Here is a 23,571-nt window from a genome sequence, read left to right as displayed (position 1 = left end):
ATGATTTATTGATAAAATAGAATATTATTAATTTTAATGATTAAATTTAATTTTGATAATTTCAAATATATATCAATTAAAATGTTAATTATCGACTGTTTTTTCTAATAATTAATATTTTCTTCTTATGTAGTCAATTATGTAGAATAAAAATAATTTAATTCCTTTAATTTCATTAATTTAGGGTCCTTGGTCTGAAAAATAAACTATATAAAAAAAAAGACAAGGTAACTTTGAATTTTCTTATGCTTCTCCCAAGGCATATATTGCTCTTGTGGGGTTGCATAAAAACTAAAATAAAGCCCTAATAATTTTATGAGATTAAAAATTAAAAAAAAAAAAAGAAAAGAAAAGAAAATTAAACCCAAACTCCCTAAAATCTGTCCAACCATTGGAAGGAAGAAACATTGAAAAATGGCAAGTAGGTCATAGGGTTGCTTTAACAAAAAATGATGCTACCCCAATAATGCAGCATTGCCTTTTTTTTATTAGAAAAAATTTATAGGTAGATAGGTTTTTTAATTCTCATATTAGAAAAAAATGTATCATACTCGATAGCTTAAGATAAATAACTGCAGATCATATATTTAAAATAATCTTAACAAAAGATCACCAACAAAATTTAAACTCAAAATTTTTTTATTGAGGAAGACGAATTTTAACCAATTTAACTAATCAATTATTGATATAACATTGCATCATGAAATAGGAAACTCAAACTGCCACGTGAGAAAGATTTTACATCACCATGAAATAGGACTAAATTGTCCATCTTTCCATGTGATCATGACTTGCCTTTAAATTTACTAAAGTGAAGGGAATATGCCTTCAAATTTATTATCAATCTTGTGATTTGTCCATAAGGCATTGAGCTTAGTTAGCTTTAATGATTAAGGTTCAGTCTCTGCTTGATAGCTAGTGGAGCATTTACCATTTCATCAAACATAAGAATAGAGAGGTTGGTTGGCTTTTTGGAGCATAAGGGGGCAAAGCATGAAGCAAGTGGGCATCTCTCTTTTCTATTCCTCCAATCAATGATAACAAGCTCAAAGTAATAAAAAGATGCTTAGTTACCCAATGGCCCTAGGCTTGTAGGTTGTAAGTTGTAAGTTGTAAGTTTCTCCTCCCAAGTCATGAGACCTTTTGAGAATCTAATGAAATTGATGATTTTCTCTTCAAGAATCAATTGCAAAAAGAAAAGGGTAAAAGGGAAAGTGAACGAAATGTGTAGATAAAAAAAAAAGAAAAAGAAAAAAAGGCAAAGAGAAAAGATTTTTGTTTTTGAAAACACAATGAATTCTCTTTTATGAGTAAATTTTAACAACATGCACAAGTTGTTGCAAGTATATATATGGCTTGAATTTAATCTTTTAATTTGTATAAAAAAATAACTATAAATTGTTTAAAATCCATCTCATTGTAAGGGTAATTTTAGCATTAAGATTTAAATTAATTTTTGCATTCAAAAACTACTTTTAACTCGACTCAAAATATAATTTATAAACTCAAATAAAAAAGCTAAAGAGGTATTTTTACAATACTCGATCATAATTTTTTGGATAAAATTACTTTATTATCTTTATATCTCTAAATTTATATTATTTTATGTATATCTTTTTGGACATTTTAATTTATAAACATCATGTTTTTCACAATAGTGTGAAAAAACTTAAAATTCTTAATTTTATAGTACATTTTATTTTCAATTTAAAATTTCTAATGGCAACAAAAACATTAAATTAGGTCTAAATGAGTCAGCTGTTCATTCACATGCTAGCTACAAGCTAGGCTAAACCTCATACATAGAGAGTTTTCATGACAATTCATGTATGAAGGTGAAGATGTGACAAATCAGAGAAATGAGAATCTACCACCACTAGGGTCGGTTTCATGAGATAGCAACATGTTAACGAGTAAATATTCAAGTTGGACAATAAAGTTGGCAAGAGAAATCATTATTCTTCTTTCATTTTGCTTTTGATTTGGAACATATATATATATATATATATATATAAAATCATTGTTTCATTTCATGTGAATTTGCACAAACCTTTGTTGAAGAAATCAAACATTAAGATTTGTGGAATCATATACGGTTTTCCATGTTGGAGGACTGTGTCTCAAAAGGTTAATTCTTTGTTTTTTTTTTTTTTGGGGGGGGGGAATAGATAAAGAAAATTTATAATTAGAATTAACAAAAAAAAAAAGAAAAGAAATACAAGTCATATATAGCCAACTAAACCAAGGAGAAATTAATTTGGATCTAATATTTTCTACTCTATTATTGTACTTCAATTTTTAAATTTTAACATTCAAACATTTTATTCAATAATAAATATATATTTTCATTTACTCATTAAAGAGTTGAATCTAAATATTCTTTTCTTTCAACTAGGAGATTATAATTGAATTAACATGTTTAATTATTGTTATTATATATATAGTTAATATTTGATATATTGTCAATATAAAATTTTAATCACCCAAACAAGATTAAAAGAGTAATACATGTCCAATTCTTTTTTAATTAATTTTTTATTTATATATATATATATATATATATATAACTCATATCTGCTAATTTTTTTATAAAAAATTTCGTAACATAAAATAAAAAATTTTAAATTTTAAACTTTTTAAATTTGGTTTATTAAAATTCAAAACTTCATACTTAAAGATAAGAGCCCGTTCCTTCTGATCATCCTTTGCAAACCCATACCTCATGGACTTCCTTGTATTTATTTTATGAAAAGAAAAAAAAAAAAGAACTTAAATGCCCATATAATTAGAGTTAATTGGGCAAATTAGACACATGTTTATAGTCACGATCTGATGTGTTTTAGGCCATGAGCACGAGCCTAGCCCACATAAGAAGATCAATCCATGTGATCTAACACTAACTGGGTCTAGTTTGGGTTATGTTCTTCACCAACATGTTATTACAATATAGTTTTTTTTATTCGAAGAAATTTAGCAGTAGGAGAGGTTATCCTTTTTTAATATTAAAATAAGTTGTTAATTTTTTTTTTTCATGGAAATTTTTTGAATTTATAAATTATCTATCAACAAAGGACCATGAACTTTCAAACCTAGTTATTGTACGTTCAAATCTTAAATTTTAACTGTGCTAAACCTATTAATTATTATAATATAATATTTAAGATAATGCAACACGCACAAAAATATTATACTTAAATGATATATTTATATTTTTTATTTTAAGAATTTCAGTGAAAAGTATTAAAGTTTTAATGAATGATAATAAAATTTTAAAAATTTATATTTAAATATAATAAAATTTTTATACATGCTATATATACATCAACATGATTAATTATTTTTTTAATTTTTTATAAGACTGGTTAGGGATATTTCTAAATTTTGTTTGGGCCTAATTAAGAGAAAATTAAATTAAAGACAATGAATATAGTTGTTTAAGTGGATTTTCTTAATTACATGTACATGAAGTATTCTTTATTAACATGTAAAGTTTTGATGTCATTGCAGCAAAGCTTGATATTAGATAGTACTGTTCTTTCTGAGTTCAGTGTGCCATAAAGCTTCTGTTCATGAACTCCAATGGGGAGTCTTGACTACTCTGGAAGTTTCAAAGGAAGAATGGTCTTTTTCTGATCGATTTTTGATAAAGCATTATGGAGAAAAGTTGTATGTCTAAAATGGGACTGGTTGTTCTGAAGTGGGGAAAACAGGATGAGGCGATGAGCATATATATAATGGTGGGTCAAAGAGTGATGTTTCTTTTCACTGTTTTGTGAAGCTTCAGGTATGGTTTTCTGGTTTTGATAATAGGGTTCATTGGGGTTGGTTGGGGAGAGAAATGGGTTGGGCAGAGAAATAATATAATAATCCTCTCTCTGTTCTTTGTTTTATTTTATTTTTTTTCCTTAACCTCCTGAAGTTGGAGGGAAAGTGCCATGTGGTGAGCTCAAAGGTGTGCACATGGCTTCTCTCATTTCCAAGCTTTGAGACCGTAAATCAATACAGGGAAAACAAGGTTTTGTGGTTTTCAAGAGAATCAGTTCCAGTGGGAAGGCCACCTGATTTGTGTGTTTTTGATCTATGAAAAACCAAGCCCTTTCTTTTTGCCGAGTATGTTTCTTTTTTATCTATGAAAGCCTTTCCTTCTTTTGATGTATGTCTTTTTTGTTCATACGCAAGAAATCAGTCGAAAATTGGAAGCTTGAAACTGCCAACCAAGCCCTTCTTGCTTCTGTTTATGCCCTTCATCCTCAAAAACCCACTGTCATGGATTGTTGTTCTTGCCCAACTGATCACGTTTGCTACCTTTTTGATCTTCGGGTCCTTATCGATCCTCTTCACGTCTACTGTCTTGATATTGTCAACCGTTCTGTTCATAAAACCCAAGTTGGTGGCGAAGAAACCCAAGTTCATATCAGATTCATGACTACCAAGTGAGATCACCGGATGTGCTATCTGAAACTGAATGCCTCGATCAGTTATCAACCACCGAGGATTCTGATGGATGATGATGGATCGATATCTGATGAGGATAGCCCTCATTGAAATCTCCCTCCCTGGAGGACATTATGTTAGCACAATGAAGACGAGTATAACTAGCATGCAGCAGAAACTGGCAGATTTCATGCCTGAATCTGTTTTCCAGCAATGGAGTCCAATGGAGCTCTTGGCAAAGTTCAATGACATTAATGAGGAAGAGAACCTGATTGAGATTGACATATCCATGGGTTCCAAGTATTCCAGGCTTGAGATCATGATCTTTTTACTTTTTTTAAAATCACGCACGTTAAACATCAAAGATTCATAAGCTGCCACGTGTGCCGACAGAAAGGATAATGTGTAGATGATGTGATGAGTTGCCACTGTCAGCTGAAGCCAGCCAACATCGCCAAGCTGCATCAGCCGCCTAAAGATTCTCTCGCGCTTAGAAAACGCACTCTCTTATTTTCACCACGTGTCTTAATTTCAAACCGTTCGATCTCCGGGGCCCACTTGAAATCTAACGACCCAAATTCCACCTCCTGTCCACTCTTATCGATAAACAAACGGTCCACATCTAACCACGTGTCTTCCCCGATGCATTATTACCCCATCGATCCAACGGACCCTAACAACCCCTTTCTCTCTCTCTGTCTCCCTGCATCCGAACCTCCCTTCCTCTTTCCCCGGAACTCCGTCCTACTTCCGACCAGCAACCAGCATCATCGTGAAATCCCTACTTTACCCTCACCAAACCCCCAAATTCTCCGCTAATTTGTTGAAAAATTGTCTGGGATTTGTTGCTTTTTCTTTTATTTTTTGATGGCGGATTCGGACAATGAATCGGGGGGACATAACAACAGTGGAGGAAACGCTTACAGGGAAACGTCGGCACGTGAACAAGACAGGTTTTTACCGATTGCAAACGTAAGCAGGATCATGAAAAAGGCGTTACCGGCAAACGCTAAGATCTCCAAAGACGCCAAAGAAACGGTCCAAGAATGCGTTTCTGAGTTCATTAGTTTCATCACCGGCGAAGCCTCCGACAAGTGTCAGCGCGAAAAGCGAAAGACAATTAATGGCGACGATTTGCTTTGGGCCATGACGACGCTTGGTTTCGAAGAGTATGTGGAACCCTTGAAGATTTACTTGCAGAAGTATAGGGAGATGGAAGGTGAGAAGAGCTCTATGGGAAGGGGAGAAAAAGATGGAGCCAGTGGTGGTTCCGCCGGCGGGTCAAGTAGCGGCGGTGGCGCTGCTGGAGGAGGGAGTGCTGGTACGGGCGGACTAGGCCCGGGTGGTGGTACTGGATTTAACGGAGGAGGATCGATGTATGGAGGGATGATGATGATGGGGCATCATCAAGGAAACCTGTACGGTTCCGGTGGGTTTCATCAACAAATGAGTGTGGGGAAAGGTGGTGCCCCCACCACCGCTAGTGGTGGAGCTGCTTTAAGGTCAAGATAGATCGTGTTGTCGGGTGGGGGAGATGGGTTAAGAAATTGTTACTGTAGTATTTATTGATTGAGTTTTTAAATTTTAGTATCAGCCAGGATTATCATTACTACTTCTAATTCAATGGAAATTACTAAATTTATGCAGAAAGTTTGATCCTTTTTTCTCCCATTTTCTTTGCTATTCAATGGAAATTACTAAAGAACTTGACTTTCCAGCTTTCTTTCAGTTCTGGTTCGATTCTAGCATTGAATTGGGAGATGGAAAATGTCAGGAATAGTTTGAACTGACAGGCTCTCTGACAGATCTAAAAGAAAAGGGTAACTTTGTTCGGACATGTTCTTTTTAAGGAAAGGGAGAGAAATGTTGTGTTTTATGTTCCCTCCCAACATGTTTTTGCCATTTGTTCTGTGCTTATTGCTGAACTCTGGGTAATAAAGAAAGGAGTGGTCATTCTCATCAATGGAGATATTTTCTGTCGCAGATTTCTCCATCTGCTTTGCTTTCACAATTCCATTTTTAGGGTCAATTCTTGAACTCTTTCATTGCTTGCGTACGGGTGAAATACTTGTAATTTTATGTGTGATTGTTGCATCAATGATTCAACGTATAGATGATGTTGTACAGGAGCGGCTTTTTCTTGGTCAGGTTTTCCACTTGTTAAAACCAGATTGAATTGGAAGCATAAACATTCTCACGCTTTTCAGAGTCAACTTTCTGATAATAATAGTAATGTGGATTATAAGTAGTAAACTTCAGTTTCGTTTCTTTAACTGTCTTGGAATCTTTCCAGCATTTAACCGTTTTAAAGAAAAGTTTTCCCCCATCAAATTAAGTGAAGATTTGGAATCTGCAACATTTATAGTACGGTACATTAAATTTATTACAACATTAATTGAATTTACATATGAATTATAATAAAATTCATTTAAAATAAATTTTTAAATTTTTTTTAATCATAACTACGTTATTTTTCTTAGTCACAATTATAATAATATTTTTTATTATTTTTAATTTTATCATTTATTCAAATGATCTTAAAAATATTTATTAGTGGTATTTTTTTTTTTAACAAGAGTTTACTCTTTGAAAGTATAAGAAAGGGTTGCACATATTAAAATTAATTATATAAATTAGTTGAGTTAATAATTTTAATAATTAAAATTTAATATATAAAAATCTCAAATAAAAATTTATCTTATTAATTAATTCATCCAACAGGCTATTTAAAAAACATTGCCCAACCAAGACAAAAAAAAAAGGGGGAGGGGGAGAGGAATCACCGTATCATTCATTTATTTGCGAGCTTCTCTGGAAATAGTCGGTGAGGATCTTTTAGAAGTAAATTTGGTAATTTAAAGTTCGATATATAATAATACGATATAAATATAAAAATAATATAATTTAAAATTTTAATAAAAATTATAAATAAATTAAATAAAATTTAAAATATATATTTTATATATTTTATATTAATATAAATTATAATATATAATTTTTATACGAAATACGATATAAACATATAAATTTTTAAAATTTTATATTATATAAATATATCAATTATCAAATCTATTTGGAAGCAACGTAGTAGAATTCAATGTCGAACTTTTAGACATGGGCAACACTAACAGTAACTTCACAGGAAAGTCCATTGTAGTTGCTACTTGCCAGTTGCCCACTTTAACAAGTCCAGGCTCTTCCAAGTGATCTTTCCTTATAGTCTTCCATTCCTAATCACGTTGATTTGTTTTTTATCTTGTCTTGTCATGTTTGTTTGGCTACAAGGATATGGTGAAGCTTCTCTGCTACAAATCAAGAAAAACAAACACTGTCGTCTGGTTTTGTGATGCTTTTTCTCTTTTGCATGTTTTGCTTTTAAGCTTAAGCAAGTACAAAGATTGGCAAAGTTGGAGAGCTGATCAATGATATATCATGTGTACTTAATTAAAGTGAATTTAATTGATCCATATCAACAACAGAAAAGAAAAAAGAGCGTCTGGGTCTGGCCCCACATCGCTAACCCGAACTTCTATTTTAAATTAAATCTGAAAATTCATGTAAAATATTAATAATTTTTATATTTATATTATATTTTTATAAAAATTATGTATTATAATTTATTTTATTTTATTATAATTTTATTTATTTTTTATAAATTTAATTTATAAAAATTGACACTGTCATTTCGCATGATAGGTAGAACATCAATTTCACCCTAAAATCAAAGCATTAATAACGAGATAAGCCTCTCAATTAAGGAGAAGAACCGACCTTAATTAATTAAATGCTGAAAAAATTTAGTACAAAACAAAGGTATCAATATCATCGTCAGCTGAAAAAAAAAAAAAATGTCGGTGGAGCTCTGCTGACTTGGCAGCACAGTCTAGCACGTTGCTGCCGACACGTGTGGTTCCCACAGCCTAACTACTCTTTTTTTTTTTTTTTAATTTCTTACACTTCAGAAGATGTATTTAAAACTAATGAGAAGTGGGAAAAAAAAGGTTTTAGAACTTATTAAATTTTTAAAATTAAGATAAATTGTAAATAAAATTTACGAATTATTTAAAATATTTTGAATTTATAAATTATTTATCGTATTTAAATATTTTTTATAAAAAAAAGTGCATTACTGCATTGCAATGAAAATGTATAGTAAGGAGAAATGTGAGATTATTGTAAATTTTAAACCTCTTTTTTTTTTTTGTTATTTCGGTGATTGTTAATAAAATATTTTTTTTTCAAATTTGAGATACATGCTAATAAAGTTAGACTTGTTCTAACGTAATTTTGTAATTTGAATAATATTTTCATTTATTTAAAAAAATATATTGTAAATTTTTTATTTTCCTTAAGGTTTATTACTTATCTTTTCGAAAAGAATCAAATTCCCTTTTCTGGCATTTTTAAGCAATATGCCAATTAAAAAAAACAAATCCAATTAAATAATCATTTGGATCTCATTATATTTTTAGTACAATTGAATTAAATTTATTATATCTTTAATTGAATTTAAACGTTAATTTTAATAATATCAAATAAAAATAAATTTTTATTAATTTTTTTAATTATAATTATAATAAATTTTATTATTATTTTTAGTCCATTATAATTAATTTTATCATTTATTCAAATGGAACATATATCAACAAAAATTAAATTATGTATGATTTGAACATGATTAGCAATAATGGGGCCAACCTCATTTCTAGAAGGCCCATGTAAACTCCAATGTTCCATCGTCGGTGTGTGGCGTATCCAAGAAAAAAGGGGAAAAGCCATTCAATCCAATAGCGGTTCGGGCTCCGACTGGACTTCCAAATTTGCTTTCAAATTGATTTGAATTAAAACGATTTTTTTAATTAGGATCAAATTTAAATATTAAATTTAAATTAAATTTTAAATCAAAATTTAAAAAATTTAAAAAATCAAATCAAATTAAATTATATATTTTTATTAATGTTTATATATATTTTAAATTTTTATAAAATAAAAATAATTATTTTATATATAAATCTATTTAAATATATTAAAAAATTGAATCCATATATTTTTATCCCATTTTTATTTGAATTATTATAATTTGTATATTTATATTATATTATATATATAATTTATTTATCATAATTTATCTTAATTTGAAAATATAAAATATATTATTTTAATTTATTAAATTTATTTATAATATTTATTAAAAATTTAAATTATGTTATTTTTATATTTTTTATTTATATGATTTTTATATCGTGTCACACGGCTTAAATATAATCATCGGAGGCCACTTGATTTAACTTGTGTTTACAAAAAGTACCAAAGTGAATATTGATCATTGAAGTTACGTGGATAAGGGACCCACCTAATCGGGTTCCATCACAGCCATTGCTTAGTTGGCAGTGATCAGCCAACGTGTTGCGTGTACTCCCAAAGCTCCCCAGCTCACTTTACTTGAACACAAATATGCAATACCCCCGTGATGTTCTCCCAATTTGTTCCAACCCACCATTATTCTCCTCCACTTCCAAGCCACCACCACCCTCTTCCGCAACCTTGCCCCCTTCCTCCTCCTTTTCTCCACCACCACAAATGCACACAACATCACACGCATCCTTGCCAAGCATCCTCAATTCTCCACCTCCAACCACTACCTCACCACCACTCACCTGGCTGCAGAGATCAACCGACGCGAAACCATAACTGTTCTAGCCCTTGACAATGCTACCATGTCATCTCTCCTGGCCAAACAACTCTCCTTCTACACTCTCAAGAACGTCCTCTCCCCCCATGTTCTTGTAGACTACTTTGGTTCCAAGAAGCTTCACCAGATTACCAATGGAACAGCTTTGACTGCTACCATGTTCCAGGCTACTGGTGCTGCTCCAGGTTCCTGAGGGTACGCCAACATCACTGATCTTAAAGGCGGAAAAGTTGGGTTCGGTGCAAAAAATAACGATGGAAAACTTGATGCTGTTTATGTGAAATCTGAAGCAGAGATTCCTTATAATCTGTGTCTTATGATAAAAATTATATTAATTATTATTGTGATGAAATTAAAATTAATAATAAAATATATTTGAATATAAAAATAATATTAATGATGAAATGAATTTTAATGAAAAAAAAAGTATTAAAGGTATTAAATTAAAAATTATATATAATAAAAGTTTTTAATTATTTAAGATTATAAAATTTATTAATAAATAATTAAATTTATTCAAAATATTTATTACTGTGTTAAATAATTAAGCAACAAAATTTATTTATTTATTATTTAATAAATTTTAAATTAATTATAAAAAAAAAAAAACGCCGTCATTCTCTCCAGCCCATTTGGCCCACCCACCTTCTTTCTCTCTCTCCTCTGTCCGAAAACCAAAATTAATACTAATCATCAGACAAAAAAAAGGAGAGGAGACAGGAGAGGGCACAAATACCACAGCAACTCTCTCTCTCTGCATTGCAATCTATCCCTAACAACATCATGGCGGTAACTTCCCTCTTTCCCCATTCTCCTTCTCACCTTTTCCTTTAAACACCGGATGATCCTTTCCTTTCTTCTTCTATTTTAATTTATTCATTTTTCTAATGAATTTGTTGGCATTGCTATTAAATTATCTGTTTCAATTCCCTTTTTTAGATGCCGTGATCGTAGATTTGGATAAGAAATGATTACGTTGTTTCCTTTGTCAGCTTTAAATTTTACGGATTACGCTTCAAATTTATTTATTTTTTTAATTTTAAAATTGTACCATTTTCTTTTATTTATTAATGTCTATTTTGTCTTTTTGTTTTCATTTTGCTGTTAATATAAAAGGTTCGATTCATCTCAGACGTTCGTTGCAATTTGATGGATTCTGTTTTCAATTTTTCTTGGCAAAAGGGTTAAAAAAAAAAAAAAAACCCCCTAAACAAAAATTTAATAATTTTATTTTTTTTTCAATTAATTAAACTTTCAAACATTTATTTTCTTCAATTGAGTTTTTATTGAAAAGAAAATATTTAATTATTTTTGTTCAATGAAGAATTTAATAAAGTAAAAATAAAAATTTAAGGGTTTAATTGATTGAAAATAAAATATGTATGACTAAATTAATTGTAATAAAATATTAAGGGTTTAATTGATTATTGAATTTTTATTTGAGGGTATTTTTTTTTTAATCCTTATGCCATTTTTCTTCTTTGATCTTTCTCGCGACTCTGCAACAAACTTGCCTGGTTTCATAAAAAAAATTATGCAACTTGTTAAAATGTGCAAAATTCAAACGTTATTAGAATGAACATTCATCATATCAGCGGTGCCTTTTCTGTTATTTGGTGTGGCAGATGTGTAGCTATTGTCTAATTAATATGTTTTGTTAAGATTCAATGACTTTTTTATTAAGTAAAGATTTTTGAGACATGGGTAAATTTCTTATTGAGAAATTGTTGTTTTTAGCTATCAAAGTTAATGAGCTGTTTTGGGATACAGGATAAGGGTCGACCATTGCCAAAGTTTGGTGAATGGGATGTCAATGACCCTGCATCAGCTGAGGGATTTACAGTTATCTTCAACAAGGCTAGAAATGAGAAAAAGACAGGTGGCAAGGTTGAGTCCCCAAATGACTCCGCAGACCAGCGAGGGGCTGTTCTTGGAAAGCCTCAATCTGTAAGTAGTAATCCTGCTTATGACTTATTTTTATTGTCATTACAAAGAAATTCTTCTAGGTTTTTTTTAGCACTTTGGTCACCCTTAGAATACAATTAAATTTTATTGTCTTGAAGCGTCACTTTCCTCACTCATAAATGTCTTTTTAAAGTATGCTTATGACTGTTATCGTTTAGATTTCTTCGAATAATTAAGCATTTCCTTATCCTGAAATTTTTTTAATGCTGACCTTCATGTTTTGTTATTTTGCAATATGTGGAATTCTCTTCTGACATTCAACAAAAAAAAAAGGGGGGGTACTTTTAAAGTTATGTTGTTTTTTAGTACTATGTTCATGCTCTGTCCCATTAGACACTTCCTTTTCTGATTTATCAAAGGGAGAAGAGTCCTACTAGGAGTGGATTGGCAATGGTCTTATCATCTAGCACATCGCATGGAGTGACTGCGCGTAAACTTGGATCTGCTTAATTGTTCTTGTCAGTTCCGGGCTGCGCCAAAAATAGTAAAAGAGCAGAAATAGAAGGATGGAAAGCAAACATCTCCTACAATGGTGCATTCATTTGTTTGTTTCCCCATCTTTGGTTTTCTTCTCCATTGATGTCATTTCCTGTTTCGCACAAATGCCATCATGTGACATTCCTGTCGTCTGCTGTGTTTTTATATCATCTGCATTTTCATTTAGTGAAAAGGAAAGAAACTCAACACCTTGACGACTAGCATACGATTGATTGTTCTCTGACCATTTCTTTGAGCCTGGTTAGAAGTGTCTAACTTGTTAGTGCAATGTATTTTTTTGGCAACTTCTCTATTCCTGGGACCCGTTGAGCAAGGGCAGATATGTATGTTCGCTGTTAGATTTTTCTCTCTTTCAATGGGGCTGCTATTGTTTCATGATATTTGTGAATTCACAATATTGATATTTTACTCTTTTTGATGGTCTGAAATGCAGCAGAAAAAATGGTTTTGCTGTATACAAGCTGCAGATGCAGATTAATGAGGTGGCTCTTACAGCGTTAAGAGCTTCCAAAAGAAAGCATTATTTATCTACTTCGACCCTTATGAATGATCCAGAGGACTGGAGCTGTATCAGAAGCTATGACAAGTCCTGCTGGAATCTGTTTGTTTGGTACTTGAGCTTTGGTGATGATGATCCAGGCTTGGGGTGAGAGAACAATGTTGTTTTATGTTTATGTGCACTGGTGGGTTGTTACTGCCCTTTTTGCACCCTTCTTTACTCAATATATTATGGTTTGACACTAATGTTAATGACATTTTTATTCTATATTGTTTTTGAATGGATGTGATTTTTCTTGTGTAACCTTCAACTGTGTGTCTCCAGTTGTGTTCGATCTTGATCGTAACACCAGTTAAAAACTTATCAAAAAAAGGATTGTCGGTATTGAAATTTAAATTTTAGATTTATTGGATATCATTTTTTTAGAGTAATTGCATGATCCAGATTCTATGAACCATTTCTACAGATCAACAAAAATAAGGTGGAGGGGGCAATGTCGTAGCCGTAGTGAAATCAGGTGCCTAACAGCTGCTAGTTATATTACAGGTACAACAAACTTAGAACTTGCTGTGGCAAAATCAACAAACACCCCATGGCAGCTTTAGCTTCAGAGGTTTTAGACTCTGGATGTTCCAAGTTTTGTTAAAACCAGCGTTTCAGAAGATAATAAAGTTGAAGGATACTAGCCCAGTAAGTGCAGCTGATTCAAACATTGCCTCGTGAATTGCTCGTCGGCCCATGCTATAGTTAAATATATTTTGCTTGGCTTTTCCTTGGGACAAAGCATAACCATTACCTCTTTTTCAAGATAAAACATTGAAGCTAAGATTTTGAAGGATTCAATGGTGCAAGAAGCACAAAAAATTTGAAATAGACAGAAAATCAGTTCTTCAAACCTACATATTGCCTGTCGGTCAGTCTGATCCTCTGTCCAATGCTGTTCGAATTGGATGTTGTAGTAAAGGGCTTCCTCCAACTTTGATATCTGCCCCAACAATGGAGCAAAATGCTCTGGCAGACATCACTCTTTTAGAATGGTTAAAAGGGCACAAAAGGAAGCAACGGAGCATTTTTAACTCACCAACTTTTGCATGCTGATTGTAGTATGCAAAATGCCCAACTTGTATATCAAATTCAATGGTTTTAGGATAGGAAGATTTGTTGAAGTAGAAACGGCAAATCACTTTCTTGTGGACAACCAACTCATATTTTTCAATTGTCGCCAAAATCATGAATCTTATCACCGGAAGGTCCCTTAATCTGATAATCTCAACATAGTTGACAAATTAATAATTTGGAATGAAGTAGAGAGCAAGGAAAAAAACCAAAACAACCGTAAGATTAGCATGTTTAAAACCTCTATGTTCATTAAAAAAGCTAATGACTGCCTTATCACCCCTTTCCATCCATCTCTACAAAGCAAGAATCCACGATTTAGATCCCCTGCAGGGTTTTTTTGAAAAAAGACGACCAGATGAACAGATGAGATTAAGAAAATTTAGTAACATTAATACCTGGGAATTTTTTCTGTCAAAAATCTAACATGGGTTTGAATTATTTTGAACAAAAAAAAAAAAACGTAATTAAATCGAAGAGTTTAGTTTTTTTTTTTTTTTTTTTCGTTTTTAGTTTCCTGTTTTAGAAACCCGGGAGAACAGAACAGATCACTTCGCACCAACGTTAAGCGGTTAACGTGGGTGTTTGGGAGGAAACTCAAAATTGTTGAGTTTGTCCAGGAGTAATTTAGTTTCACTTCTCATTGGCTGAGGTTTTTGCCTTGACTCTCCAAGATGTTGGTTTAGGCTGGTGTTTGTCTCGTATAACACATTAAAAATTTTTAAATTTCAAATACCATATTAAATATTTAATGTTTCAAAATCATTCGTGACGTTAATCCTTTCAAGTTTCAAAACCTCTTAGGAGTCTTTAATGGCATTACATATGTTATAGGAAAAACTTTTCCTGTTTGCAGGCATGACAGGTTTTTGGCTTCATCCCTAGTCATTGTTGCCATTTCCTAGGTCTCGTCTTACGGTCATCACTGTCAGAATTGCCTGTTACAGTCAGCTCAACTATATCCGAGCAAAAGGAGAATGAATTTCAGCTCTTTCCTTCTGCTGAACATATACTGACCACAGAAAGGAGAAAACTCATGGTTCCAACAAGAAGATTGAATCAGATAATGGATACAAGCATCCAGCTGAGAAATGTAATCAGAGTCACATGAGAAAGAGTTTATTCTTCTTGCAGATGCAAAAGAACACCATCAACACTTAAAGCTTCTTTGAGGAAGAGTTTATGAATTCTAGGCAGATTTTCTTTGACAACCAGGTCAACACTTAAATCTTGTTTTGTTGAAAAATACAGAAACTTAAAAGAGTAGCAGACTACAGATTTCATAAAGAAAAGAACACATCATTGTGAAATACCTTTTACTCGTACAACTTTTGGAGTTCGTCTTTGAACTTGGCCTTCAGCTGTTCCCTCTTTATTTTGAGAGCTGCAGTGACTAATCCGGACTCAGGCGTCCATGGATCTGGTAGCAATTTAATCTTTGCAGGTGTTTCAAATTTGTCCAGTTTCGCATCCTTTGCCACCTGCAATTGCAAAACTCTCTCGAGTTAGCAATGACCAGTCCAATTTCCTTCTTTTTCCCATTTCTCATGAGTCCAATGATAGCAATGTCAGCATGATATACACAAGCATATTTGTAATAACTATTATCCGTTTTATATGCTATAGAAAGGAAAACTAAAGAAATCCTTGTTCTCAAGGGATGCCTGCTAACTTTAATAGGCTTATAAGTAGGAGAAGAAAGCATCAAGGTTCCCTTTTTTTTTCCCATATAACAAGCATTTCTTCAGTCAGCAGTTATATCAAGCAAAAAATTAATATCAACAACTTGTAGCATAGATGATGCAAGCATGGCTGATGGCATGTGTCCAACAATGTTACAAAGTCATGAGAGATCATCAACCATAGAATTGGATGTTTAAGTTTCAGTCATTCCAAGAAAGTTAAAAAAAAAAAAAAAAAAAAAACAACCAACCTTGGAAAGAGACCGTTGGACCTCGCTTATAGTTTCAGCTTTGCTGCACAGCTCTGGAAAATCTTTGTACTTTATGCCAGCTTCTTGGGCCCACTTCTCAAGAACCTGATGCGAAGGAACAATCAAAGCTACACAATAGTTGTGAAATGGATCAGCGTATACCATTATATTGTCAACAAAGTTACTCGACATCAGTGCTGCCTCAACCTGCAATCAGCGTTTAAACAAAATTAGCATCATCCCCAGTATTTGCCAAGTACTGGGCAAGGCCTTTTTATAAACACCTTTCCAAGAGATATATACTCTCCATGTTGAAGTTTGACAATATCCTTCTTCCTATCAATAATCTCAATGCATCCATCTGGATGAATTCGTCCAATGTCTCCAGTGTAAAACCAGCGTATCCCCCTCTCATCAACCTGCAGGTGAACAAAAGTTCATATTATTTGGTACTCACAGGCTATGAGACATAGTTGCATATACATTCAAAACCACTTAACATATAAGAAATATAATGCATGGACTCTTTACCTTGTACACCTCATTAGTTTTCCCGGGATTATTGAAATAGCCAGTAGTTACACTAAATCCCCCAACAACAACCTCTCCTCGAGGCATCGGTTTGTCAGATGTTGTATACCCACCTTCTTCCCAAGAGACAAGCTGCAAATTAACCCAATTCTTCAAAGTTTTAAATTATGCACACCTTGAACAATTACAGCATGAGTTACTAATAAAAATTAAAATATCGGTTCTCCTTCAGTTAATTTGAAAATCAGAGAAATACTTCCTATCATTATTGTTCATTAGAAATACTCCAAGGACCCAATGTATAAGCCACAAGCTGAAATGTCGGCAGCAATAAAAACTTTTATAACCTTTCTTTAGAAAGCAAACATGGCTGTAATTCAAAACTAACTTGATTCTTTTATGTGGCATACCTTAAGGTAACAACAAGGAAGAGGTGGCCCAACTCGACCCACACTTGTGTCATCCCACTCAGAAAAAGCGGCTCCAGCACATGTTTCTGTCAAGCCATATCCTTGACCTATGGGAGCCCTAATGAAGAAATTGAAAACAGAAATTGAATTTATCTAAGAAAGTAACCACGAATTGTTTAAGCAATTTACAAGAGCAAGGTCATTATTTGCAGTAAAAGATTAACGTAGGATAGAACTGAAGTTTAACTTCCTGGAATGCTTCAATCTTCGTCAGCCTATTGATTCACACCAATATTTCATGTACTTTACCTTCAATACCAACTCATAGCCAGAGTAAAGCTTGAAAATATCTTTCATAGCAATTTTTTGCGTATTACAACATGTTTCCATTAACTTTTGCAATCCAAAAATGCTAGATGCATAACATCTGAAGCCAAAATTGTGCCATTTATACCATTAATCATATATCTTTTCTCTACGTAAACAAATGTGAAAGAAAGCAATGTTTCTTCTTTTCATCGCTAATTCACTGGCTTCATTACTTTGTGGTCCTAAAGGCAAAACAAATATACAGAGAAGAAAAGGAAGAGAAGTTATTTGTCTGGTTCAAAAAGTTAAATTGCATATAATGATCAGCAGAAAAGCAAAAGGAAATAATATTATAAAATCACATTTCCATGAAAATCAGAACTTTAAAACAGCATAATTCACTATTGTCTACTCTATTTTCACCAACTCTATTTCCATGAAAATCAGAATTTTAAATCAGAACTTGACATACTCTGATCTGTAAATAAACTTCTCAACCATCTGATCATTCAATTCAAATAATTTCTCCAAATCTCTGAATAGAAACACCTTATATGGCCAGTTAACAGCTAGCAACAGGTGTAATATGATATGTGGTGAATCCAAGAGCAGTAAAATAGTTAACATAATGACATCTGTATAGCAACAAAATGAGCACTTCCGGTTTGTCACACCGATCACTCTAAGGATCAACAGTTGCATAAATGATTTCTGACAGAAAAGGTGAACTGCTACCCATTAATATTGTATAAACCAACTATTTGGCATCAGTACTGATACAAATGAGAAACAAAATTTTTATAGAACTGTATCAGTATCTCAGGATGAGGGAATCATTACCCCATGCAAACATTGATGAAGCGTTGGGAATTCCCAGATAAAGGGGCCCCACCACAGAGCATAAATCGGATGTGACCTCCAAGTACAGCACGTATCCTTTCAAAAACAATAACATCCCACAACCATCTCTCCAGTCCCCAAGCACCAAACCAGCTTCCTTCTATAGCTGCCAGTCGGCGTTTGTAAGCAACATCAAAAAATTTCTTTGCTAATCCTCCCTTCTCCTCAACCTACATTAAATAGAACTAATTAGTAAACATGGAAGCTTGTTTTTACCCCGTATACTACAACTAAACATAGTGCAAATTCCTGCTCGCAATATACAAGAGTCAAACCAGTTCACACCTTTTTCAGAACTCCTTCTCGAACACGATCTAATATAGTTGGAACAGCTGTCATGAGAGTGGGTTTCAATACAGAAGCATCTCCCTTGGTCCCTTTCATGATTTTATTAGAAGTATCTGTTAGTGTCAAAGGTGAACCATAGCCAATTGCACAGCCTGCACATAGCATCACTGACTGGAGAGCACAAAATTGTAAGAATAATCTCAATGACATTGATAGGCAACAAAATAAATGAATATGAACTTACCTCAGCTGCCAGTTCAAAAACATGAGCTAAGGGCAAATATGCCAAGTATACATCATTCCTTCCCAGTCTTGGGATCACAGTCATAACTGCTGCAGCAGTGGCTACAATGTTGCCATGAGTTATCATGACTCCCTAACTCATTAAAGAGTGCATCATGTTAGACTATAGCAACAAATAGAACCGTGGAAATGAGGAAACAGCAATCAGGGCACAAGTAGTTGCTCACTTGCATTGGAAGATTTCTCAGGAAAGCATAATTGCTAGGTCATTATTTCAATTATTAACATACAGACACATAAATTACATTTTGAAAGTTTGAATTTGATGTAGAACTTGCATTCAATTAATTCCCCTTCTTTTTTTAAGTCGGCCATGCAAAGGTATACAGCAACCTACATTCTCTTTCAGCATATGCAACCAGTAAATGCTGATAAGTCTACCAGCTCCTGCCATTCCACTAAGGTCAATTGACAAATTTTGCTAGCATTGTTCTAAGTGGACCTTAAGGTTTCACATATGAAGAAAATACTGATGAAACATAAGGAACTAAATTTAGTAACAAACCTTAGGCAGACCTGTGCTACCACTCGTATACATTATAACTGCTACACCATCCTTGGAGGGTAGACTAGGTGGAACGGGAGCTCTTTCTCCAAGTTTCTCAACTTCAAGAAAAGAAGAAACTTTCCAGTCACTCATACTTCCAGATAAGTCGGAAACATTTGCAGTCTCATCATCTTCAAAGTAAATGATATTTGTGATTGTTTTCAGGCTTGAGCTTATTGCAGCCAACTTTTTTAACTGCTTGGAATCACAGATCAAGGTTGATACCTGGGTCTGTCATAATTTTAAAGCTTTGAATGAGAACAAGCACACGGAAATTAGAAATGAGAAGCAAGGAACACAGCAATATTATTTAACAATAGAATCATAGCGATACATTCAATAAACCATATATGTTCTGGCTAATTCAGCCTCAGAATATAAACATAGGCAATAAATTTCTCACCTCATTGAGAGAGTGAATCAGGGCATCCTCACCTAGAGAAGCATAAATAGTGACAACTGTTATATTTTGCCTAAGGCATCCCTGAAAGTCAAAAAGAAAAAAGCCTATACATCAAAAACTTTGATTGGAAAAAGAATGAAAATTAAAAAAAATTGTTAAAAAAGTGTTAAATTAAAGAATAATAGCATTACCTGAAAGGTAATTTGCCACTCAGCTCGAGTTTCAGAAAAAATTGCGGCACGAGTATCAACATTATGACCAAAATTAACAAGCCCAGATGCAAAGTTGCAAACACGACGATAAACCTGTCCATAAGTTTGCCATTCATAATCCCCTAGGTGTAGCTTCTCGAATTTCCTGCCATCACTAGCAGTAACAAAGTCCTTCTTAATTAGTTTTCTAGTTCCAATAAATCGATCTCGCGAATACTTTTTACAGCATTGTTCAAAAAGAGCAGCCATTGTGGTGGCCCCTTCCCAAGGAACCTGAACCAACTCAGTTATTCGAGCATTACGCACGGCATAACCTGCTTCACTACCCACTTCAACTGGAACTCCTCTTTTTTTCCCCTTTTTCTTTGCCATGAAAAGAAAGGAAAGCAATACAGGTATTATCATGGCAACAATAGCAGCAACCACAACCCCATATGCACCATAGCTTTTCTCAAATGATGATAAATAATCATTGATATCTAATCCTTCTGGAATTGGTGCATTAAAGGTTTTTGTTCCTTCAGAATTCTCCATTGTGAATGTTTATATTGAAAACCTATAACATTCCTTTACAGAGCAAACCTGATAATAAGCTAAAATACGCAGAAAAAGTAAGCAACTTGATCAACCATTCAACTAGCAGTGAATTAAGTTTTAGAAACAGAACTTCTTCCAAAAATAAAACATCTTGATACTCAACTATTCGTGACCACAGATGATACAATCATAATTAAATCAAAGGTCTAATGTTCTACATACTTCAATATCTGATTACAATTTGAAAATAGTAAACCGAAAAATTAGTTTATATATCTGTAGCTAGAATAACTATTAATCAGTGAAGAAGACATAAAGCTAATCTACACTTGACAGGAAATTTTAGACCCATCTTTCTTTTACTTCTTTGGCCATGGTTAAAAGAACGCAAATATGCATGTATATGACCAAAACAATGCGCGTGAAGCCATGAAGACACAAACATATATGGTAAACTAAAGAGAGAGAGAGATATTGCAGACCACAACAAGGCGTAATATAAAGAAGACTTGAACTTTATTTTGAATATTTGCACTGAGAAATGGTTAATTTTCCCACGTCCACTATAATTTCAGCCTGGAATGTATTGGCTATCAATCAATCATGCATGATGAGACAATAAGAACAAAAACTGTTTGACAAAACCCAGATGCAGAAGAACACATCATGATCATATGATCTTTCTAGTAATTGGCTCTCATATAAATCAGATGTTTTTGATACATAAAAGAACAAGCTTTGATCAACAACTGCAATTTCATTAATCCGAAATAAATAAACAAAAAAAGACTAGTACTGAAAAGAGTCCTGATAAAGACAAAAACCAAGAAAGAAGCAAATCGACCAGTCTCTATTGAAACTGAAGTCTCTGGTTGAGAATCGAGATAAAGCCCTATGAATTCACCTAAGCTTTTTAATTCAGCAAACCACAAAAAAATCAAAACAAAGCAAGAAAATCAAAACCCAGATTCAAAAATCATAAAAAAAAGAGCAAAAAAAAAAAAGAAAAAGGTGTCACCTTGCTTTGTTTAACAGAAAACTAAATCACACCCAAAAAAAAATGTAACCAAAAATCTAGAATTGACACTAAAAAAAGAATATTTATGAACCAAAATTATGGGTTGAGATTTACCTTTGGTGCTTTTAGATGCTTTTGGAGAAGTTATGAGAAGCATAAAGCCGTGGCAATGCTTATTAGCTTTTGTATGAAAGGGAAAAGTTGACATAGCACAAATGGTTCCGAAAAGGGCATAAAAATGAACAAAATAACCAGTCAAATATTCGGGTTTTAATGTAATTTAAAATTCATTGGAGGGTAGTTTGGGTAGTGAAAAATAAAATGCACTAAAGTAATAAACGTCTTGATTTAAGCAGCAGGAACAAGAAGAGTATTTTAGGCACGACTATTGCCAGGAATCAAGGCCCAGTTGGTTTAACACGTGGCGTAAGGGGTGACGTCTTTAAATAGCCACGTGGATTTTTCCATTTTTTAATAAACCAACAAATTTTTAAAAATTATTATTAATTATGGAATTGTGAGTGAGTTTTGACAAAGGGTAACGCACACCCTGAGCAGTTTGTAATAAAAAAATTAAAAAGGATAATTATTAACTTAATAATGAGATTTTTAATTTTGAGTAGGGACAGATGTCACTTGACAATTGGATAAGAAATGCTAAAACGTCATCATTCATCCTGACCAGGAAAATCAAAGTCAGCGTGCTACACTTTGTAACATCAATTTCTTTTCAGATTAATATTATAAATAATCTTTAAATTATAAAAAAATATTTAATATGATATTTATATGTTAAATTTTTTTAATAAATACTTAAATTATTAATTTATTAATTAATATAATATTTTATTTTATCGTAATTAATTTTATGTAATAATATTTAATAAATAAAATGTTTTTTAAATACTATATTAACTAATAAATTTATAATTTAAAAACAATATCAAAAATTTTTATAATTGAAATATTATATTAAATATTTCCTGATAATTAAATTAACTCTTTGGTTTTTCTTCTTATTATAAAAATTTTAGGGTCTTGAATTATCACTTAAAGGATTTATCCAATGTATAGGAGGAAGGCTAATGCCATACCACTAATGATGAGAAAATAAATAAAAAAATCTGAAAATTAATTCGAAAAGCCATGACTCGATTTGAATTTTTTTTATTTGATTTAAATCAAGTTCGAATATTAAATATATATATTAAATTTAAATTAAATTTTAAATCAAAAAATAAAAAAAAAACCTAAAAAAATCAAATTATATATATTTTTTAATTTATATATTTTTTAAATTTTTATAAAATAAAAGTAATAATTTTATATCAAAATCTACTTAAATACATTAAAATTTTATATTAAAATAATATATAAAAATTAAAAACTTGTAAACTAAATTAAACCAAACTAATAATATTCGATTTTATTCAATTAAGATTCAAATCGAATTTTAAATTTTCATAATATTATATAATATTAAAAAAAATCGAACCGAATCCTGATCTGAACCTCATCACCCTACATACCAGAATAAGACCACCATCCCTATCCTAAGTTCAGAACCCAAAACAAAAAACCAACCCCTAAAATTGTATGTCCAATGGTTTCACAGATTATAAGAAAAAAACAAGTTTATCAGCAAAAGCCACAAGAACAAGTGATTTGAGTGGAAAAGCATGCTATTGTTTGCATGCAAAGGAAATCCTAAGTAGTGCACACAAAGCACCGTATTTCCCCAGCTTCACTCATAATATTGGAAAATTAACATTCAACATTGATCACAACTTCATAAACAAGTAAAATCTATACATAATATTGGTCTTGCATTAGATTAACATGTTTTAATAATCTCCATATGACTTCCTTCCTCGTCCCGATGCCGGTATCCTCTGCTACCTTTAGTTCAAAACTCATAGCATCAAAGTTTAGGCAACATTTTACTTGAAACAATAAACAAGAAATTCAAACCTTGC

The 23,571-nt window shown here is 32.3% G+C and overlaps 3 protein-coding genes, 1 long non-coding RNA gene and 3 pseudogenes across 9 annotated transcripts; 4 read left to right on the top strand and 3 right to left on the bottom strand.

Moving 5' to 3' along the window:
- The first annotated feature begins 3,543 nt into the window (after positions 1–3,543).
- On the top strand, positions 3,544–5,327 carry LOC111283931 (uncharacterized; annotated as a pseudogene).
- On the top strand, positions 5,301–6,084 carry LOC149519820 (nuclear transcription factor Y subunit B-3 pseudogene; annotated as a pseudogene). Its single transcript, XR_016341085.1, has one exon. The product of XR_016341085.1 is annotated as a nuclear transcription factor Y subunit B-3 pseudogene (transcript).
- Positions 6,085–9,905: 3,821 nt separating this feature from the next.
- LOC149519819 (fasciclin-like arabinogalactan protein 2 pseudogene) lies at positions 9,906–10,902 on the top strand (annotated as a pseudogene).
- Positions 10,760–13,391, top strand: LOC111283276 (protein NOI4-like). 2 transcript variants are annotated; one of them, XM_089758772.1, is made up of 3 exons: positions 10,760–10,915; positions 11,897–12,073; positions 13,026–13,391. In XM_089758772.1, exons 1-3 carry the CDS (start codon positions 10,910–10,912, stop codon positions 13,065–13,067), a joined length of 225 nt encoding a protein of 74 aa, XP_089614898.1. In that variant the 5' UTR covers positions 10,760–10,909; the 3' UTR covers positions 13,068–13,391. The 2 variants fall into 2 exon arrangements, with proteins under 2 accessions (XP_089614898.1, XP_022727465.1); XM_022871730.2 differs by having other exon boundaries at positions 10,761–10,915; positions 13,023–13,391.
- A 134-nt stretch (positions 13,392–13,525) lies between these two features.
- Positions 13,526–14,613, bottom strand: LOC111283588 (transmembrane emp24 domain-containing protein p24beta2-like). 2 transcript variants are annotated; one of them, XM_089758771.1, is made up of 3 exons: positions 14,170–14,613; positions 13,985–14,099; positions 13,526–13,886 (listed from the first exon to the last, which is right to left on the bottom strand). In XM_089758771.1, exons 1-3 carry the CDS (start codon positions 14,318–14,320, stop codon positions 13,745–13,747), a joined length of 408 nt encoding a protein of 135 aa, XP_089614897.1. In that variant the 5' UTR covers positions 14,321–14,613; the 3' UTR covers positions 13,526–13,744. The 2 variants fall into 2 exon arrangements, 1 of the variants encoding a protein (XP_089614897.1); XR_016341083.1 differs by having other exon boundaries at positions 13,989–14,613.
- A 699-nt stretch (positions 14,614–15,312) lies between these two features.
- On the bottom strand, positions 15,313–21,752 carry LOC111283275 (long chain acyl-CoA synthetase 8-like). Of its 3 annotated transcripts, none has more exons than XM_022871727.2 (12): positions 21,596–21,752; positions 20,020–20,633; positions 19,829–19,909; positions 19,384–19,656; positions 18,820–18,951; positions 18,573–18,746; positions 18,228–18,457; positions 17,079–17,196; positions 16,669–16,800; positions 16,422–16,556; positions 16,138–16,344; positions 15,313–15,685 (listed from the first exon to the last, which is right to left on the bottom strand). In XM_022871727.2, the coding sequence occupies exons 2-12, from the start codon at positions 20,572–20,574 to the stop codon at positions 15,521–15,523; spliced, it is 2,202 nt and encodes a 733-aa protein (XP_022727462.2). In that variant the 5' UTR covers positions 20,575–20,633; positions 21,596–21,752; the 3' UTR covers positions 15,313–15,520. The 3 variants fall into 3 exon arrangements, with proteins under 3 accessions (XP_022727462.2, XP_022727461.2, XP_022727463.2); XM_022871726.2 differs by having other exon boundaries at positions 21,710–21,752; XM_022871728.2 differs by having other exon boundaries at positions 20,020–20,622; positions 21,710–21,752.
- On the bottom strand, positions 17,404–18,221 carry LOC149519818 (uncharacterized). The gene is made up of 2 exons (XR_016341084.1): positions 17,860–18,221; positions 17,404–17,629 (listed from the first exon to the last, which is right to left on the bottom strand). It is a non-coding gene; the product is annotated as an uncharacterized LOC149519818 (long non-coding RNA).
- Positions 21,753–23,571: the final 1,819 nt, after the last annotated feature.

The sequence above is a fragment of the Durio zibethinus genome, chromosome 3 (assembly GCF_047325235.1).
Source record: "Durio zibethinus cultivar Kanyao isolate XHJ-2024 chromosome 3, ASM4732523v1, whole genome shotgun sequence".
Taxonomy (NCBI): domain Eukaryota; kingdom Viridiplantae; phylum Streptophyta; class Magnoliopsida; order Malvales; family Malvaceae; genus Durio; species Durio zibethinus.
This window is presented reverse-complemented; position numbering and strand designations above follow the sequence as displayed.

What these genes read in the sequence shown, in the direction of transcription:
- LOC111283276 (XM_022871730.2), top strand. An exon ending in TTCTTGGAAAGCCTCAATCT is followed by an intron (nt 12,074 to 13,022) that starts GTAAGTAGTAAT and finishes TCTGAAATGCAG; the next exon opens with CAGAAAAAATGGTTTTGCTG.
- LOC111283588 (XM_089758771.1), bottom strand. Translation starts at nt 14,320, where the DNA reads ATGATTTTGGCGACAATTGAAAAATATGAGTTGGTTGTCCACAAGAAA. An exon ending in CAATCAGCATGCAAAAGTTG is followed by an intron (nt 14,100 to 14,169) that starts GTGAGTTAAAAA and finishes GATGTCTGCCAG; the next exon opens with AGCATTTTGCTCCATTGTTG. An exon ending in GACCGACAGGCAATATGTAG is followed by an intron (nt 13,887 to 13,984) that starts GTTTGAAGAACT and finishes ATCTTGAAAAAG; the next exon opens with AGGTAATGGTTATGCTTTGT.
- LOC111283275 (XM_022871727.2), bottom strand. Translation starts at nt 20,574, where the DNA reads ATGGAGAATTCTGAAGGAACAAAAACCTTTAATGCACCAATTCCAGAA. An exon ending in GAGAAGGAGTTCTGAAAAAG is followed by an intron (nt 18,458 to 18,572) that starts GTGTGAACTGGT and finishes TATTTAATGTAG; the next exon opens with GTTGAGGAGAAGGGAGGATT. An exon ending in TCCAACGGTCTCTTTCCAAG is followed by an intron (nt 15,686 to 16,137) that starts GTTGGTTGTTTT and finishes TTGCAATTGCAG; the next exon opens with GTGGCAAAGGATGCGAAACT.